Genomic DNA, 17739 nt, shown 5'->3' on the forward strand with positions numbered 1-17739 from the left:
ACTACTACTACTGCAGGGTAGATTGTTCTACTGTATTATTGACTGTATGTTTTGTTTTACTCCATGTGTAACTCTGTGTTGTTGTATGTTGTCGAACTGCTTTGCTTTATCTTGACCAGGTCGCAGTTGCAAATGGAAACTTGTTCTCAACTAGCCTACCTGGTTAAATAAAGGACTTGTTCTCAACTTGCCTACCTGGTTAAATAAAGGACTTGTTCTCAACTAGCCTACCTGGTTAAATAAAGGACTTGTTCTCAACTTGCCTACCTGGTTAAATAAAGGTTAAATAAAAAAAAATATAAAAAGGGGTGGCCAACACAACCAGGGGTGGTTCGGGGGGGGGCAGTGCCCCTGTGACAACAATTTTGGACCCCCTTGTGGCCCCCCTAAATGTGGAGTATGATATAATTTATACATAACAAATTTTTGCTATCGTTCTTTTTTTACATCCGTTATTAGACAGTGGCAACGATGATGATTATGAACATGGTCTTTTGCCTGCTACGTCTAATGTAACTGGCCCCCTCTAACAGTACAACTGGCCCCAACTTGCCCCCCCCCCACCCAGTTGAAATAGTCTAGAACCACCACTGAACACAACCTCAGCCCGACGCTGCTTAATTTAGGGACAGACGTTCCGCTAACATACGACTATTTTACACCATTTTAAAGACAAGACTCTCGTTAATCTAACCACATTGTCCGATTTCAAAAAGGCTTTACAGCGAAAGCAAAACATTAGATTATGTCAGGAGAGTACCCTGCCAAAAATAATCAGACACCCATTTTTCAAGCTAGCATATAATGTCACATAAAACCAAAACCACAGCTAAATGCAGCACTAACCTTTGATGATCTTCATCAGATGACACTCCTAGGACATTATGTTATACAATACATGCATGTTTTGTTCAATCATGTTCATATTTATATCAAAAAACAGTTTTTTATATTAGCATGTGATCTTCAGAACTAGCATACCCACCGCAAACTTCCGGTGAATTTACTACATTACTCACGATAAACGTTCACAAAATACATAACAATTATTTAAAGAATTATAGATACAGAACTCCTTTATGCAATCGCGGTGTCAGATTTTAAAATAGCTTTTCGGCGAAAGCACATTTTGCAATATTCTGAGTAGATAGCTCGGCCACCACAGGCTAGCTAATTGACACCCACCAAGTTTGGTGCTCACTAAACTCAGATTTACTATTAGAAAAATTGGATTACCTTTGCTGTTCTTCGTCAGAATGCACTCCCAGGACCTCTACTTCAACAACAAATGCTGTTTTGGTTCCAGATAATCCATAGTTATATTCAAATAGCTCTGTTTTGTTCGTGCGTTCAGGTCACTATCCGAAGGGTGACGCGCAAGCGCATTTCGTGACAAAAAATGGAAAAATATTCCATTACCGTACTTCGAAGCATGTCAAACGCTGTTTAAAATACATTTTTATGCTATTTTTCTCGTAAAATAGCGATAATATTCCAACCGGGCGACGTTGTATTCATTCAAAGGCTGAAAGAAACAAATTGAGAATTCTCGTGAATGCGCATCTCCAGTGTCACTGTTCCCAGGCTGACCAGTAACAAAATCTCCTGCTGTTCTTCGCCCAGAGACTGCAGACACCTCATTCCACTTTCTGGCGGCTTCTGAGAGCCAATGGAAGCCTTAGAAAATGTCACGTTTTCGATAGAGATGCAACAGAAGGAAAACAAATTGTCAGACAGGGCACTTCCTGTATGGAATCTTCTCGGGTTTTGGCCTGCCATATGAGTTCTGTTATACTCACAGACACCATTCAAACAGTTTTAGAAACGTTAGAGTGTTTTCTATCCAAATCTACAAATTATATGCATATTCTAGTTTCTGGGCAGGAGTAGTAACCAGATTAAATCGGGTACGTATTTTATCCGGCCGTGAAAATACTGCCCCCTATCCCAAACAGGTTAAAACCTGAGACAAAAAAAATAAATAAAAGTGCAGGCTGGAACGCACCCGGAGAAGCGGCAACCCGCGCAACACGTCCTGAAGGGGGCGACTGTGACCCGTATCTGCAGGCCCCGGTCCGGCGTGACGTCACCGCTGCCTATCTAAGTTGGCGAACCGCTGTTTTCTATCCTTTTCTTACGAGTCCTGAGACGGGTAGGGATCCAAAACCATCTTCCCTTGAACGTCACATTTTTACAATCCAACTAAAATGATCATCTACAAGGATATCATCACCGGTAAAACTAACGTTTATATTATCACTACTCTGTTGTTATTCTTTTAGAAATATAACCTTTTTGTTGCTCTGTATTTTGTAGTGTGTTTATTTGGGCCTACCGGAAGCTCCTCGGCCTTTTGTGCTAACGATGTGGTGGAAATGACTTTTTAAAACTTCGTCGTTGTCCCCAATGATATTATGTACCGTTTTAGATCAAATTTATATTTTCTATGTTCTGTATAACGGAGTAAACCAATATACTGTTACCGGAGAGTTAGCGTTTCGCTGCTAGTTAGCGAGGCCTACCGGCATTTGGCTAACTGGTTAGCATTAACAGGCTAACTAGGTAACAAGCGATACCAACTGACCTGTTTTCTGTTGGAAACAGCTGGTTTTTAGTTCAACTATTGTGTGAACTAGTAGGCTAGCTACCGTTACTCTACCTTTGTCTAATACATGATTATATTTCAGGAGATGAGCTGTTCACCGAGGTCTATAAAATCACGGAGGTCTGCGACGGTATGCTGTACGAGGTACAGGGAAAGGTACGTTTACCGTTTCAATACAGATATATCTTCCTTTTAGTTGTTAGCAACTTGGCTAGTTCATTCATTCATTTTTATTTCACTAACTTAAAATAAAAAAAAATACAGGAAGGAGGGTTATGAAACATGTTTTGTCAATTTCGGCTCGGTAAACGGATCTGCTAGTTACCGGTGATGACGTGTTGATACCGTTTTAACGCTAGCCTGCTAGCCCGTTAGCCTGAACCAGACTCTCCCCTCCCTTGGCAGCTCACGTCCAGATCGGAGGACGTAGATGGGGCTTTGATCGGTGCCAACGCCTCTGCAGAGGGCGGAGATGAGGGCAGTGAAGCGTCCACAGTCAGTGGAGTTGACATTGTGCTCAACAGCAAACTGCAGGAGACCTCAGCCTACAACAAGAAGGCTTACCAGAGCTACATCAAGGGCTATATGAAGGCGTAAGTGTCTCTGGCATCTAATCCATAAAAATTATATATGTTTTTTACATTTAAAAAACAACAACATTTTCTTATTTACAATGACGGCCTATTGGGGAACTGCCTTGTTCAGGGGCAGAACGACACATTTTGTTTTTAACCTTGTCAACTCTGGGATTCGATCCAGCAACCTTTCAGTTACTGGCCCCAACGTCAGTAACAGGGCGAGAGTGATTATTTAAACGGCAAAAATAAGACTCAACTGTCAGTCCAATAAAATGCATGTAGACAGCCTGGGCAACTTCTCTCTGGTGACTCCCAGGGGTTTTTAGTAACTGTGATACTAGCTCTTTCTGCACGGCCTCCTAGGACGTCTCGGATTGAATATGGAAGGTGTTCCGTTATGGCTCTCAAATGGGTGTAAATACCCGTTAAACCACGGGGAGTCGATATGGATCAGTCTAGTCTGAATGGGTGTAAATACCCGTTAAACCACGTGGAGTCGATATGGATCAGGTCCAGTCTGAATGGGTGTAAATACCCGTTAAACCACGGGGAGTCGATATGGATCAGTCCAGTCTGAATGGGTGTAAATACCCGTTAAACCACCGGGAGTCGATATGGATCAGTCCAGTCTGAATGGTTGTAAATACCCGTTAAACCACGTGGAGTCGATATGGATCAGGTCCAGTCTGAATGGGTGTAAATACCCGTTAAACCACGGGGAGTCGATATGGATCAGGTCCAGTCTGAATGGGTGTAAATACCCGTTAAACCGCGGGGAGTCGATGTGGATCAGTCCAGTCTGAATGGGTGTAAATACCCGTTAAACCGCGGGGAGTCGATGTGGATCAGTCCAGTCTGAATGGGTGTAAATACCCGTTAAACCACGTGGAGTCGATATGGATCAGGTCCAGTCTGAATGGGTGTAAATACCCGTTAAACCACCGGGAGTCGATATGGATCAGTCCAGTCTGAATGGGTGTAAATACCCGTTAAACCACGGGGAGTCGATATGGATCAGTCCGGTCTGAATGGGTGTAAATACCCGTTAAACCGCGGGGAGTCGATATGGATCAGGTCCAGTCTGAATGGGTGTAAATACCCGTTAAACCACGGGGAGTCGATATGGATCAGGTCCAGTCTGAATGGGTGTAAATACCCGTTAAACCACGTGGAGTCGATATGGATCAGGTCCAGTCTGAATGGGTGTAAATACCCGTTAAACCACGTGGAGTCGATATGGATCAGGTCCAGTCTGAATGGGTGTAAATACCCGTTAAACCACGTGGAGTCGATATGGATCAGGTCCAGTCTGAATGGGTGTAAATACCCGTTAAACCGCGGGGAGTCGATGTGGATCAGTCCAGTCTGAATGGGTGTAAATACCCGTTAAACCGCGGGGAGTCGATATGGATCAGTCCGGTCTGAATGGGTGTAAATACCCGTTAAACCGCGGGGAGTCGATATGGATCAGTCCGGTCTGAATGGGTGTAAATACCCGTTAAACCACGGGGAGTCGATATGGATCAGGTCCAGTCTGAATGGGTGTAAATACCCGTTAAACCGCGGGGAGTCGATGTGGATCAGTCCAGTCTGAATGGGTGTAAATACCCGTTAAACCGCGGGGAGTCGATGTGGATCAGTCCAGTCTGAATGGGTGTAAATACCCGTTAAACCGCGGGGAGTCGATATGGATCAGTCCAGTCTGAATGGGTGTAAATACCCGTTAAACCGCGTGGAGTCGATATGGATCAGTCCAGTCTGAATGGGTGTAAATACCCGTTAAACCGCGGGGAGTCGATATGGATCAGTCCAGTCTGAATGGGTGTAAATACCCGTTAAACCGCGGGGAGTCGATGTGGATCAGTCCGGTCTGAATGGGTGTAAATACCCGTTAAACCGCGGGGAGTCGATGTGGATCAGTCCAGTCTGAATGGGTGTAAATACCCGTTAAACCGCGGGGAGTCGATGTGGATCAGTCCAGTCTGAATGGGTGTAAATACCCGTTAAACCACGGGGAGTCGATATGGATCAGGTCCAGTCTGAATGGGTGTAAATACCCGTTAAACCGCGGGGAGTCGATGTGGATCAGTCCAGTCTGAATGGGTGTAAATACCCGTTAAACCGCGGGGAGTCGATATGGATCAGTCCAGTCTGAATGGGTGTAAATACCCGTTAAACCGCGGGGAGTCGATATGGATCAGTCCAGTCTGAATGGGTGTAAATACCCGTTAAACCGCGGGGAGTCGATATGGATCAGGTCCAGTCTGAATGGGTGTAAATACCCGTTAAACCACGGGGAGTCGATGTGGATCAGTCCAGTCTGAATGGGTGTAAATACCCGTTAAACCGCGGGGAGTCGATATGGATCAGTCCAGTCTGAATGGGTGTAAATACCCGTTAAACCGCGGGGAGTCGATATGGATCGGTTCCAGGTCCAATCTCCCCTGTAACCGTTCCCCGGGTCGTTGCTGTCAATGAGAATGTGTTCTCAGTCAAGTCACCCGGTAAAATATGAGTATTGAAATGAACAAGTACACAAGCAGATTATCGGACAGCCCGATGGGGAATGTTGTGAATGTAACATTGTTGTCCCTCCCATCCAGAGTCAAGGCCAGACTAGAGGAGCAGGGCTCTAAGAGGGTCCAGGCGTTCATGGCTGGAGCTCCAGCAGCTGTCAAGATGATCCTGGGAAACCTCGATAAATACCAGGTGAGAGAAACACCCCCCCTACCGTACGGCCGGGTCCCAAATGGCTCCCTTTCCCCCCCCCCCCCTGTCTAAGGTCCATATTTAGTGCACTATATAGGGAAAATGAGGAGGCCATTTGGGATGTACCCAGCAGCCTGTGCTGTGTGAAAACGAACATGTATGTTATGAACACTCTCCAGTTTTTATATTGGCTGAATGAGGGTTGGTTAAAATGGCCACTGTCATCACTGTACGTTCCAATCTTAGGACACCTTTAGAGGCTGTGACCTATGAAACTAACATCTGTTTATTACCTGAGTACGTTTTCAAGTCACTGGCTTACACTTTGACCCTTTGGATATGGGGACTGTGTGTGTGTGTGTGTGTGTGTGTGTTAGAGGTTGACCGATTGGGTACATTGGTGCAACGACAGTGCTTTTTTCTTCTCGCAAATGCGCTTGTTAAATCAACACCCGTTTGTCGAAGTAGGCTGTGATTCGATGATAAATTAACAGGCACCGCATCGATTATATGCAACGCAGGACACATTAGATAAACTAGTAATATCATCAACCATGTGTAGTTAACTAGTGATTATGTTAAGATTGATAGTTTTTTTATAAGATAAGTTTAATACTAGCTAGCAACTTACCTTGGCTTCTTGCTGCCTTCGCATAACAGGTAGTCAGCCTGCCATGCAGGCTCCTCGTGGAGTGCAATGTAAGGCAGGTGGTTAGAGCGTTGGACTAGTAACCGGAAAGTTGCAAAAACAAATCCCTGAATCCCCCCTGAACAAGGCAGTTAACCCACCGTTCCTAGGCCATCATTGAAAATAACAATGTGTTCTTAATCTGACTTGCCCAGTTAAATAAAGGTGTAAAATAATAATAATAATCGGCAAATCGGTGTCCAAAAATACAGATTACCGATTGTTATGAAAACCTGAAATCGGCCCTAATTAATCGGCCATTCCGATTAATCGGTCGACCTCTAGTGTGTGGTTTGTTCCAAAAGAAGGCATCTCTTCTTCGTTTGTGTGACACTATGAATGAACAGTGTCTCCTTGTCTGTCCTGTTGAACACGTGACCTGCTCCTCCTTCCAGTTTTTCACCGGCGAGTCCATGAACTGTGACGGAGCCATCGGCCTGCTAGACTACCGCGAGGACGGAGTCACACCTTTCTTCGTTTTCTTCAAAGACGGCATCGAGATCGAGAAATACGTAAGTTACCGTGGCGACGGAGGACCGTCTGGGTTCTCTGTAGGGGGACGGAGGACCGTCTGGGTTCTCTGTAGGGGGACGGAGGACCGTCTGGGTTCTCTGTAGGGGGACGGAGGACCGTCTGGGTTCTCTGTAGGGGGACGGAGGACCGTCTGGGTTCTCCGTAGGGGGACGGAGGACCGTCTGGGTTCTCTGTAGGGGGACGGAGGACCGTCTGGGTTCTCTGTAGGGGGACGGAGGACCGTCTGGGTTCTCTGTAGGGGGACGGAGGAGAGACTACTCCCTTAAAGCTAAGTGTAAAGGTAACGTTCACCCCCCCCCCCCCCCCATTAAAGCTCTGTGTTCCTGACCCAGTAATAGTGGATGTTCATGCCACTCCCTGTTCATTCTGACTGACGTGGCTGTTTCTGTGGGCGTCGTCATTTTAACTCCCAACCCCACTCACCAGGCAGGCAGAGACAGAGTGTTTTAGTGGAGGATATGTAACGGTACACAGAGTTCAGATAGAAATGGGTTGTGGGGATTTTATCTGGCGTGTTGAACCCAGGGATTTGTCTGTTCTAGTCAATTCTATTGATCAGAATGTTTTTTTTATATTTTTTTATCACATTGTCCCAAATGGCACACAAGGGGTTAAAAGTAGTGCACTATATAGGGTTCTATAGGGCCCTGGTCTAAAGTAGTGCACTATATAGGGTTCTATAGGGCCCTGGTCTAAAGTAGTGCACTATATAGGGTTCTATAGGGCCCTGGTCTAAAGTAGTGCACTATAAAGGGAATAGGGTTCTATAGGGCCCTGGTCTAAAGTAGTGCACTATATAGGGAATAGGGTTCTATAGGGCCCTGGTCTAAAGTAGTGCACTATATAGGGAATAGGGTTCTATAGGGCCCTGGTCTAAAGTAGTGCACTATATAGGGAATAGGGTTCTATAGGGCTCTGGTCTAAAGTAGTGCACTATATAGGGAATAGGGTTCTATAGGGCCCTGGTCTAAAGTAGTGCTCTATATAGGGAATAGGGTTCTATAGGGCTCTGGTCTAAAGTAGTGCTCTATATAGGGAATAGGGTGCTATTTAAGATACCAGTCACCATGCTCTGAAAAGCCCATGCATTCATCTGATAGACCTGAGGTTCTCCACCGTGACTTCTGGGTTTGCAATTGGATGCTAAATGAAATATACCCATGACTTTCCCCGACTGCCTGACTGAGTGGCTGTTACGGATAGAGAAGAGGAACACATGAAGGTGTTTACCAGAGGTGATACTGTCCAGACAGAGGCAGGAGCAACACCTGCACGTTGATTAGGGGTTTAGTCCCAAAATGGCACCCCTATTCATTTTCTAGTTGACTACTTTTGGCTAGGGACCAATCAGACACACCTACGACCTCTGTCCATCTCCACGTGGGTAATAGTCTCTCCTCTATCCATCTCCACGTGGGCAATAGTCTCTCCTCTGTCCATCTCCACGTGGGTAATAGTCTCTACTCTATCCATCTCCACGTGGGTAATAGTCTCTCCTCTATCCGTCTCCACGTGGGTAATGATCTCTCCTCTGTCCATCTCCACGTGGGTAATAGTCTCTCTGTCCGTCTCCACGTGGGTAATAGTCTCTCCTCTATCCGTCTCCACGTGGGTAATGGTCTCTCCTCTATCCATCTCCACGTGGGTAATAGTCTCTCCTCTATCAATCTCCACGTGGGTAATAGTCTCTCTGTCCATCTCCACGTGGGTAATGGTCTCTCCTCTATCCATCTCCACGTGGGTAATGGTCTCTCCTCTATCCATCTCCACGTGGGTAATGGTCTCTCCTCTATCCATCTCCACGTGGGTAATAGTCTCTCCTCTATCCATCTCCACGTGGGTAATAGTCTCTCTGTCCGTCTCCACGTGGGTAATAGTCTCTCCTCATGTCCATCTCCGCGTGGGTAATAGTCTCTCCTCATGTCCATCTCCGCGTGGGTAATAGTCTCTCCTCATGTCCATCTCCGCGTGGGTAATAGTCTCTCCTCATGTCCATCTCCGCGTGGGTAATAGTCTCTCCTCTATCCATCTCCGCGTGGGTAATAATCTCTCCTGTCTCCTCTGTCCATCTCCACGTGGGTAATAGTGTCTCCTCTGTCCATCTCCACGTGGGTAATAGTCTCTCCTCTGTCTGTCTCCGCGTGGGTAATCGTCTCTCCTCATGTCCATCTCCGCGTGGGTAATAGTCTCTCCTCACGTCCATCTCCGAGTGGGTAATAGTCTCTCCTCACGTCCATCTCTGAGTGGGTAATAGTCTCTCCTCATGTCCATCTCCGCGTGGGTAATAGTCTCTCCTCATGTCCATCTCCGCGTGGGTAATAGTCTCTCCTCATGTCCATCTCCGCGTGGGTAATAGTCTCTCCTCATGTCCATCTCCGCGTGGGTAATAGTCTCTCCTCATGTCCATCTCCGCGTGGGTAATAGTCTCTCCTCTGTCCATCTCCGCGTGGGTAATAGTCTCTCCTCTATCCATCTCCACGTGGGTAATAATCTCTCCTCTGTCTCTATCCATCTCCACGTGGGTAATAGTCTCTCCTCTATCCGTCTCCACGTGGGTAATAGTCTCTCCTCTGTCCATCTCCACGTGGGTAATAGTCTCTCCTCTGTCCATCTCCACGTGGGTAATAGTCTCTCCTCTGTCCATCTCCACGTGGGTAATAGTCTCTCCTCTGTCCATCTCCACGTGGGTAATGATCTCTCCTCTGTCCCCTCTATCCATCTCCACATGGGTAATGATCTCTCCTCTATCCATCGCCACGTGGGTAATAGTCTCTCCTCTGTCCATCTCCACGTGGGTAATAGTCTCTCCTCTGTCCATCTCCACGTGGGTAATAGTCTCTCCTCATGTCCATCTCCACGTGGGTAATAGTCTCCTCATGTCCATCTCCGCGTGGGTAATAGTCTCTCCTCACGTCCATCTCCGGGTGGGTAATAGTCTCTCCTCACGTCCATCTCCGCGTGGGTAATAGTCTCTCCTCATGTCCATCTCCGCGTGGGTAATAGTCTCTCCTCTATCCATCTCCGCGTGGGTAATAATCTCCTGTCTCCTCTGTCCATCTCCACGTGGGTAATAGTGTCTCCTCTGTCCATCTCCACGTGGGTAATAGTCTCTCCTCTGTCTGTCTCCGCGTGGGTAATCGTCTCTCCTCATGTCCATCTCCGCGTGGGTAATAGTCTCTCCTCACGTCCATCTCCGAGTGGGTAATAGTCTCTCCTCACGTCCATCTCTGAGTGGGTAATAGTCTCTCCTCACGTCCATCTCCGCGTGGGTTATAGTCTCTCCTCATGTCCATCTCCGCGTGGGTAATAGTCTCTCCGCGTGGGTAATAGTCTCTCCTCATGTCCATCTCCGCGTGGGTAATAGTCTCTCCTCATGTCCATCTCCGCGTGGGTAATAGTCTCTCCTCATGTCCATCTCCGCGTGGGTAATAGTCTCTCCTCATGTCCATCTCCGCGTGGGTAATAGTCTCTCCTCATGTCCATCTCCGCGTGGGTAATAGTCTCTCCTCATGTCCATCTCCGCGTGGGTAATAGTCTCTCCTCATGTCCATCTCCGCGTGGGTAATAGTCTCTCCTCTATCCATCTCCGCGTGGGTAATAATCTCTCCTGTCTCCTCTGTCCATCTCCACGTGGGTAATAGTGTCTCCTCTGTCCATCTCCACGTGGGTAATAGTCTCTCCTCTGTCTGTCTCCGCGTGGGTAATCGTCTCTCCTCATGTCCATCTCCGCGTAGGTAATAGTCTCTCCTCACGTCCATCTCCGAGTGGGTAATAGTCTCTCCTCATGTCCATCTCCGCGTGGGTAATAGTCTCTCCTCATGTCCATCTCCGCGTGGGTAATAGTCTCTCCTCATGTCCATCTCCGCGTGGGTAATAGTCTCTCCTCATGTCCATCTCCACGTGGGTAATAATCTCTCCTCTGTCTCTATCCATCTCCACGTGGGTAATAGTCTCTCCTCTATCCGTCTCCACGTGGGTAATAGTCTCTCCTCTGTCCATCTCCACGTGGGTAATAGTCTCTCCTCTGTCCATCTCCACGTGGGTAATAGTCTCTCCTCTGTCCATCTCCACGTGGGTAATAGTCTCTCCTCTGTCCATCTCCACGTGGGTAATAGTCTCTCCTCATGTCCATCTCCACGTGGGTAATAGTCTCTCCTCTATCCATCTCCACGTGGGTAATAATCTCTCCTCTGTCTCTATCCATCTCCACGTGGGTAATAGTCTCTCCTCTGTCCATCTCCACGTGGGTAATGATCTCTCCTCTGTCCCCTCTATCCATCTCCACGTGGGTAATAATCTCTCCTCTGTCTCCTCTATCCGTCTCCACGTGGGTAATGATCTCTCCTCTATCCATCTCCACGTGGGTAATAGTCTCCTCTATCCATCTCCACGTGGGTAATAGTATCTCCTCTGTCCGTCTCCACGTGGGTAATAGTCTCTCCTCTGTCCGTCTCCACGTGGGTAATAGTCTCTCCTCTGTCCGTCTCCACGTGGGTAATGATCTCTCCTCTGTCCGTCTCCACGTGGGTAATGATCTCTCCTCTGTCCGTCTCCACGTGGGTAATAGTCTCTCCTCTATCCATCTCCACGTGGGTAATAGTCTCCTCTATCCATCTCCACGTGGGTAATAGTATCTCCTCTGTCCGTCTCCACGTGGGTAATGATCTCTCCTCTGTCCGTCTCCACGTGGGTAATAGTCTCTCCTCTATCCATCTCCACGTAGGTAATAGTCTCTCCTCTATCCATCTCCACGTGGGTAATGATCTCTCCTCTGTCCATCTCCACGTGGGTAATAATCTCTCCTCTGTCTCCTCTGTGCAGTAAACCATCTGGACGTGGAACAGAAGTGCCTGGATCGGAGGGAGCGTGTCCGCTCGTTACCATAGCTACCACCGCCCCTGATCATGGACCAGACCGACCCAACCCTGCCTGCTTGTTACCGTAGCGACCGCCGCCCCTGATCATGGACAGACCGATCCTGCCTGCTTGTTACCGTAGCGACCACCGCCCCTGATCATGGACCAGACTGACCCAACCCTGCCTGCTTGTTACCGTAGCGACCGCCACCCCTGATCCTGCCTTTATTCCCTCCCAACAACCGGAACAGACTTGTCTTTCTTTAATAAAGTTTTATTTTTTGGCCCCAAACCTTCTCCTTCTCTTCGTCGTCGTCCCCCCCGCCACATCTGGCTTCCGACGGAGACGCCCCGCCCTGTTTCTAAACGGCTGGTCGTCGGTCAGGACCGCCCCTCCTCACCACCATGGATGGATGGATTGAACCGTGCCGGCTTGGCTGCTGTGTCCGCGGTGACTTCCGTCAGATGTCCAGCGACGTTAAGCTCCCACCTTGCTCTCTCACACAAATGTAAAGGACTCATTGACACTATGTTGTGAAATAAATGGGCCTATTGGCCGAAATACAACCATCCTCTGATACAGTACCTCCCCGTGTCTCTGTCTGCCTTCACTCTGATACAGTACCTCCCCGTGTCTCTGTCTGCCTTCACTCTGATACAGTACCTCCCCGTGTCTCTGTCTGCCTTCACTCTGATACAGTACCTCCCCGTGTCTCTGTCTGCCTTCACTCTGATACAGTACCTCCCCGTGTCTCTGTCTGCCTTCACTCTGATACAGTACCTCCCCGTGTCTCTGTCTGCCTTCACTCTGATACAGTACCTCCCCGTGTCTCTGTCTGCCTTCACTCTGATACAGTACCTCCCCGTGTCTCTGTCTGCCTTCACTCTGATACAGTACCTCCCCGTGTCTCTGTCTGCCTTCACTCTGATACAGTACCTCCCCGTGTCTCTGTCTGCCTTCACTCTGATACAGTACCTCCCCGTGTCTCTGTCTGCCTTCACTCTGATACAGTACCTCCCCGGCCGCGCCCCCTGTCGTCCTCCCCGGCGTCTGCCTTCACTCTGATACAGTACCCCCCGGTCCGCGCCCCCGTCGTCCTCCCCGTGCGCGTCTGCCTTCACTCTGATACAGTACCTCCCCCGTGTCTCTGGCGTCTGCCTTCACTCTGATACAGTACCTCCCCGTGTCTCTGGCGTCTGCCTTCACTCTGATACAGTACCTCCCCGTGTCTCTGTCTGCCTTCACTCTGATACAGTACCTCCCCGTGTCTCTGTCTGCCTTTACTCTGATACAGTACCTCCCCGTGTCTCTGTCTGCCTTCACTCTGATACAGAACCTCCCCGTGTCTCTGTCTGCCTTCACTCTGATACAGTACCTCCCCGTGTCTCTGTCTGCCTTCACTCTGATACAGTACCTCCCCGTGTCTCTGTCTGCCTTCACTCTGATACAGTACCTCCCCGTGTCTCTGTCTGCCTTCACTCTGATACAGTACCTCCCCGTGTCTCTGGCGTCTGCCTTCACTCTGATACAGTACCTCCCCGTGTCTCTGGCGTCTGCCTTCACTCTGATACAGTACCTCCCCGTGTCTCTGGCGTCTGCCTTCACTCTGATACAGAACCTCCCCGTGTCTCTGTCTGCCTTCACTCTGATACAGTACCTCCCCGTGTCTCTGGCGTCTGCCTTCACTCTGATACAGTACCTCCCCGTGTCTCTGGCGTCTGCCTTCACTCTGATACAGTACCTCCCCGTGTCTCTGGCGTCTGCCTTCACTCTGATACAGTACCTCCCCGTGTCTCTGGCGTCTGCCTTCACTCTGATACAGTACCTCCCCGTGTCTCTGGCGTCTGCCTTCACTCTGATACAGTACCTCCCCGTGTCTCTGGCGTCTGCCTTCACTCTGATACAGTACCTCCCCGTGTCTCTGGCGTCTGCCTTCACTCTGATACAGTACCTCCCCGTGTCTCTGGCGTCTGCCTTCACTCTGATACAGTACCTCCCCGTGTCTCTGGCGTCTGCCTTCACTCTGATACAGTACCTCCCCGTGTCTCTGGCGTCTGCTTTCACTCTGATACAGTACCTCCCCGTGTCTCTGGCGTCTGCCTTCACTCTGATACAGTACCTCCCCGTGTCTCTGTCTGCCTTCACTCTGATACAGTACCTCCCCGTGTCTCTGGCGTCTGCCTTCACTCTGATACAGTACCTCCCCGTGTCTCTGGCGTCTGCCTTCACTCTGATACAGTACCTCCCCGTGTCTCTGGCGTCTGCCTTCACTCTGATACAGTACCTCCCCGTGTCTGTCTGCCTTCACTCTGATACAGTACCTCCCCGTGTCTCTGTCTGCCTTCACTCTGATACAGTACCTCCCCGTGTCTCTGTCTGCCTTCACTCTGATACAGTACCTCCCCGTGTCTCTGTCTGCCTTCACTCTGATACAGTACCTCCCCGTGTCTCTGTCTGCCTTCACTCTGATACAGTACCTCCCCGTGTCTCTGTCTGCCTTCACTCTGATACAGTACCTCCCCGTGTCTCTGGCGTCTGCCTTCACTCTGATACAGTACCTCCCCGTGTCTCTGGCGTCTGCCTTCACTCTGATACAGTACCTCCCCGTGTCTCTGGCGTCTGCCTTCACTCTGATACAGTACCTCCCCGTGTCTCTGGCGTCTGCCTTCACTCTGATACAGTACCTCCCCGTGTCTCTGGCGTCTGCCTTCACTCTGATACAGTACCTCCCCGTGTCTCTGTCTGCCTTCACTCTGATACAGTACCTCCCCGTGTCTCTGGCGTCTGCCTTCACTCTGATACAGTACCTCCCCGTGTCTCTGTCTGCCTTCACTCTGATACAGTACCTCCCCGTGTCTCTGTCTGCCTTCACTCTGATACAGTACCTCCCCGTGTCTCTGTCTGCCTTCACTCTGATACAGTACCTCCCCGTGTCTCTGTCTGCCTTCACTCTGATACAGTACCTCCCCGTGTCTCTGTCTGCCTTCACTCTGATACAGTACCTCCCCGTGTCTCTGTCTGCCTTCACTCTGATACAGTACCTCCCCGTGTCTCTGTCTGCCTTCACTCTGATACAGTACCTCCCCGTGTCTCTGTCTGCCTTCACTCTGATACAGTACCTCCCCGTGTCTCTGTCTGCCTTCACTCTGATACAGTACCTCCCCGTGTCTCTGTCTGCCTTCACTCTGATACAGTACCTCCCCGTGTCTCTGTCTGCCTTTACTCTGATACAGTACCTCCCCGTGTCTCTGGCGTCTGCCTTCACTCTGATACAGTACCTCCCCGTGTCTCTGTCTGCCTTCACTCTGATACAGTACCTCCCCGTGTCTCTGTCTGCCTTCACTCTGATACAGTACCTCCCCGTGTCTCTGTCTGCCTTCACTCTGATACAGTACCTCCCCGTGTCTCTGTCTGCCTTCACTCTGATACAGTACCTCCCCGTGTCTCTGTCTGCCTTCACTCTGATACAGTACCTCCCCGTGTCTCTGTCTGCCTTCACTCTGATACAGTACCTCCCCGTGTCTCTGTCTGCCTTCACTCTGATACAGTACCTCCCCGTGTCTCTGGCGTCTGCCTTCACTCTGATACAGTACCTCCCCGTGTCTCTGTCTGCCTTCACTCTGATACAGTACCTCCCCGTGTCTCTGTCTGCCTTCACTCTGATACAGTACCTCCCCGTGTCTCTGTCTGCCTTCACTCTGATACAGTACCTCCCCGTGTCTCTGTCTGCCTTCACTCTGATACAGTACCTCCCCGTGTCTCTGTCTGCCTTCACTCTGATACAGTACCTCCCCGTGTCTCTGTCTGCCTTCACTCTGATACAGTACCTCCCCGTGTCTCTGTCTGCCTTCACTCTGATACAGTACCTCCCCGTGTCTCTGGCGTCTGCCTTCACTCTGATACAGTACCTCCCCGTGTCTCTGTCTGCCTTCACTCTGATACAGTACCTCCCCGTGTCTCTGTCTGCCTTCACTCTGATACAGTACCTCCCCGTGTCTCTGTCTGCCTTCACTCTGATACAGTACCTCCCCAGATGAACGTTGGGTTCTGGTCCCTGAGTAGAGGGTCAGGAAACCCTGTTCTGATGGATCTGTTGGGTCCATACTGTGTAGATGAACGTTGGGTTCTGGTCCCTGAGTAGAGGGTCAGGAAACCCTGTTCTGATGGATCTGTTGGGTCCATACTGTGTAGATGAACGTTGGGTTCTGGTCCCTGAGTAGAGGGTCAGGAAACCCTGTTCTGATGGATCTGTTGGGTCCATACTGTGTAGATGAACGTTGGGTTCTGGTCCCTGAGTAGAGGGTCAGGAAACCCTGTTCTGATGGATCTGTTGGGTCCATACTGTGTAGATGAACGTTGGGTTCTGGTCCCTGAGTAGAGGGTCAGGAAACCCTGTTCTGATGGATCTGTTGGGTCCATACTGTGTAGATGAACGTTGGGTTCTGGTCCCTGAGTAGAGGGTCAGGAAACCCTGTTCTGATGGATCTGTTGGGTCCATACTGTGTAGATGAACGTTGGGTTCTGGTCCCTGAGTAGAGGGTCAGGAAACCCTGTTCTGATGGATCTGTTGGGTCCATACTGTGTAGATGAACGTTGGGTTCTGGTCCCTGAGTAGAGGGTCAGGAAACCCTGTTCTGATGGATCTGTTGGGTCCATACTGTGTAGATGAACGTTGGGTTCTGGTCCCTGAGTAGAGGGTCAGGAAACCCTGTTCTGATGGATCTGTTGGGTCCATACTGTGTAGATGAACGTTGGGTTCTGGTCCCTGAGTAGAGGGTCAGGAAACCCTGTTCTGATGGATCTGTTGGGTCCATACTGTGTAGATGAACGTTGGGTTCTGGTCCCTGAGTAGAGGGTCAGGAAACCCTGTTCTGATGGATCTGTTGGGTCCATACTGTGTTGGGTTCGTTCAACATGGCGGCCAACTTTTTTTTTTTCTTTTTTAAAGTTGAGTCAACTGACTGATCACCTTGCACATAACTGCTCGATGTTATTTGTACATCAGTCGGTCACAATTTACCCATGATACATCAGTTTTGATGCTCTCAAACACGGCCGTTCATCCAGACATGCATCTATCGTTGTAGAACATCTGACGCGTAGAAGAAGGAATCCCATCCAGGGGGCTGTATTTATCGTCTCAGTTTTAGATGGACGGGTGGGATCTGTTCCTAGGTCAGAGCTCCTACTCTGATGACACTTTTTATTTATTTAACCAGGTAGGCTAGTTGAGAACAAGTCCTTTATTTAACCAGGTAGGCTAGTTGAGAACAAGTCCTTTATTTAACCAGGTAGGCTAGTTGAGAACAAGTCCTTTATTTAACCAGGTAGGCTAGTTGAGAACAAGTCCTTTATTTAACCAGGTAGGCTAGTTGAGAACAAGTTCTCATTTACAATTGCGACCTGGCCAAGATAAAGCAAAGCAGTTCGACAACATACAACAACACAGAGTTACACATGGAGTAAAACAAACATACAGTCAATAATACAGTAGAAAAATAAGTCTATATACAATGTGAGCAAATGAGGTGAGATAAGGGAGGTAAAGGCAATAAATAGGCCATGGTGGCGAAGTAAATACAATATAGCAATTAAACACTGGAATGGTAGATTTGTAGTGGAAGAAAGTGCAAAGTAGAAATAATGGGGTGCAAAGGAGCTAAATAAATACAGCAGGGGAAGAGGTAGTTGTTTGGCCTAAATTATAGATGGGCTATGTACAGGTGCAGTGATCTGGGAGCTGGTGCTTAAAGCTAGTGAGGGAGATA

At 49.0% G+C, this 17739-nt stretch overlaps 1 protein-coding gene across 1 annotated transcript; it reads left to right on the plus strand.

The window, feature by feature from the left end:
* Positions 1-2066: 2066 nt before the first annotated feature.
* LOC123723984 (translationally-controlled tumor protein homolog) lies at positions 2067-12537 on the plus strand. Its single transcript, XM_082963184.1, has 6 exons — positions 2067-2235; positions 2688-2761; positions 3011-3198; positions 5787-5892; positions 6976-7092; positions 11936-12537. Exons 1-6 carry the CDS (start codon positions 2208-2210, stop codon positions 11936-11938), a joined length of 516 nt encoding a protein of 171 aa, XP_082819310.1. The 5' UTR covers positions 2067-2207; the 3' UTR covers positions 11939-12537.
* The last annotated feature ends 5202 nt before the right edge of the window (positions 12538-17739 follow it).

This window comes from Salmo salar, chromosome 16 (assembly GCF_965601325.2).
Source record: "Salmo salar chromosome 16, fSalSal1, whole genome shotgun sequence".
Taxonomy (NCBI): domain Eukaryota; kingdom Metazoa; phylum Chordata; class Actinopteri; order Salmoniformes; family Salmonidae; genus Salmo; species Salmo salar.

Excerpts from the sequence above, each read along its gene's own strand:
- LOC123723984 (XM_082963184.1), top strand. The coding sequence starts at position 2,208 with ATGATCATCTACAAGGATATCATCACCG. Across the intron at positions 2,762-3,010 it reads TGTACGAGGTACAGGGAAAG|CTCACGTCCAGATCGGAGGA; the intron begins GTACGTTTACCG and ends CTCCCTTGGCAG. Across the intron at positions 5,893-6,975 it reads GAAACCTCGATAAATACCAG|TTTTTCACCGGCGAGTCCAT; the intron begins GTGAGAGAAACA and ends TCCTCCTTCCAG.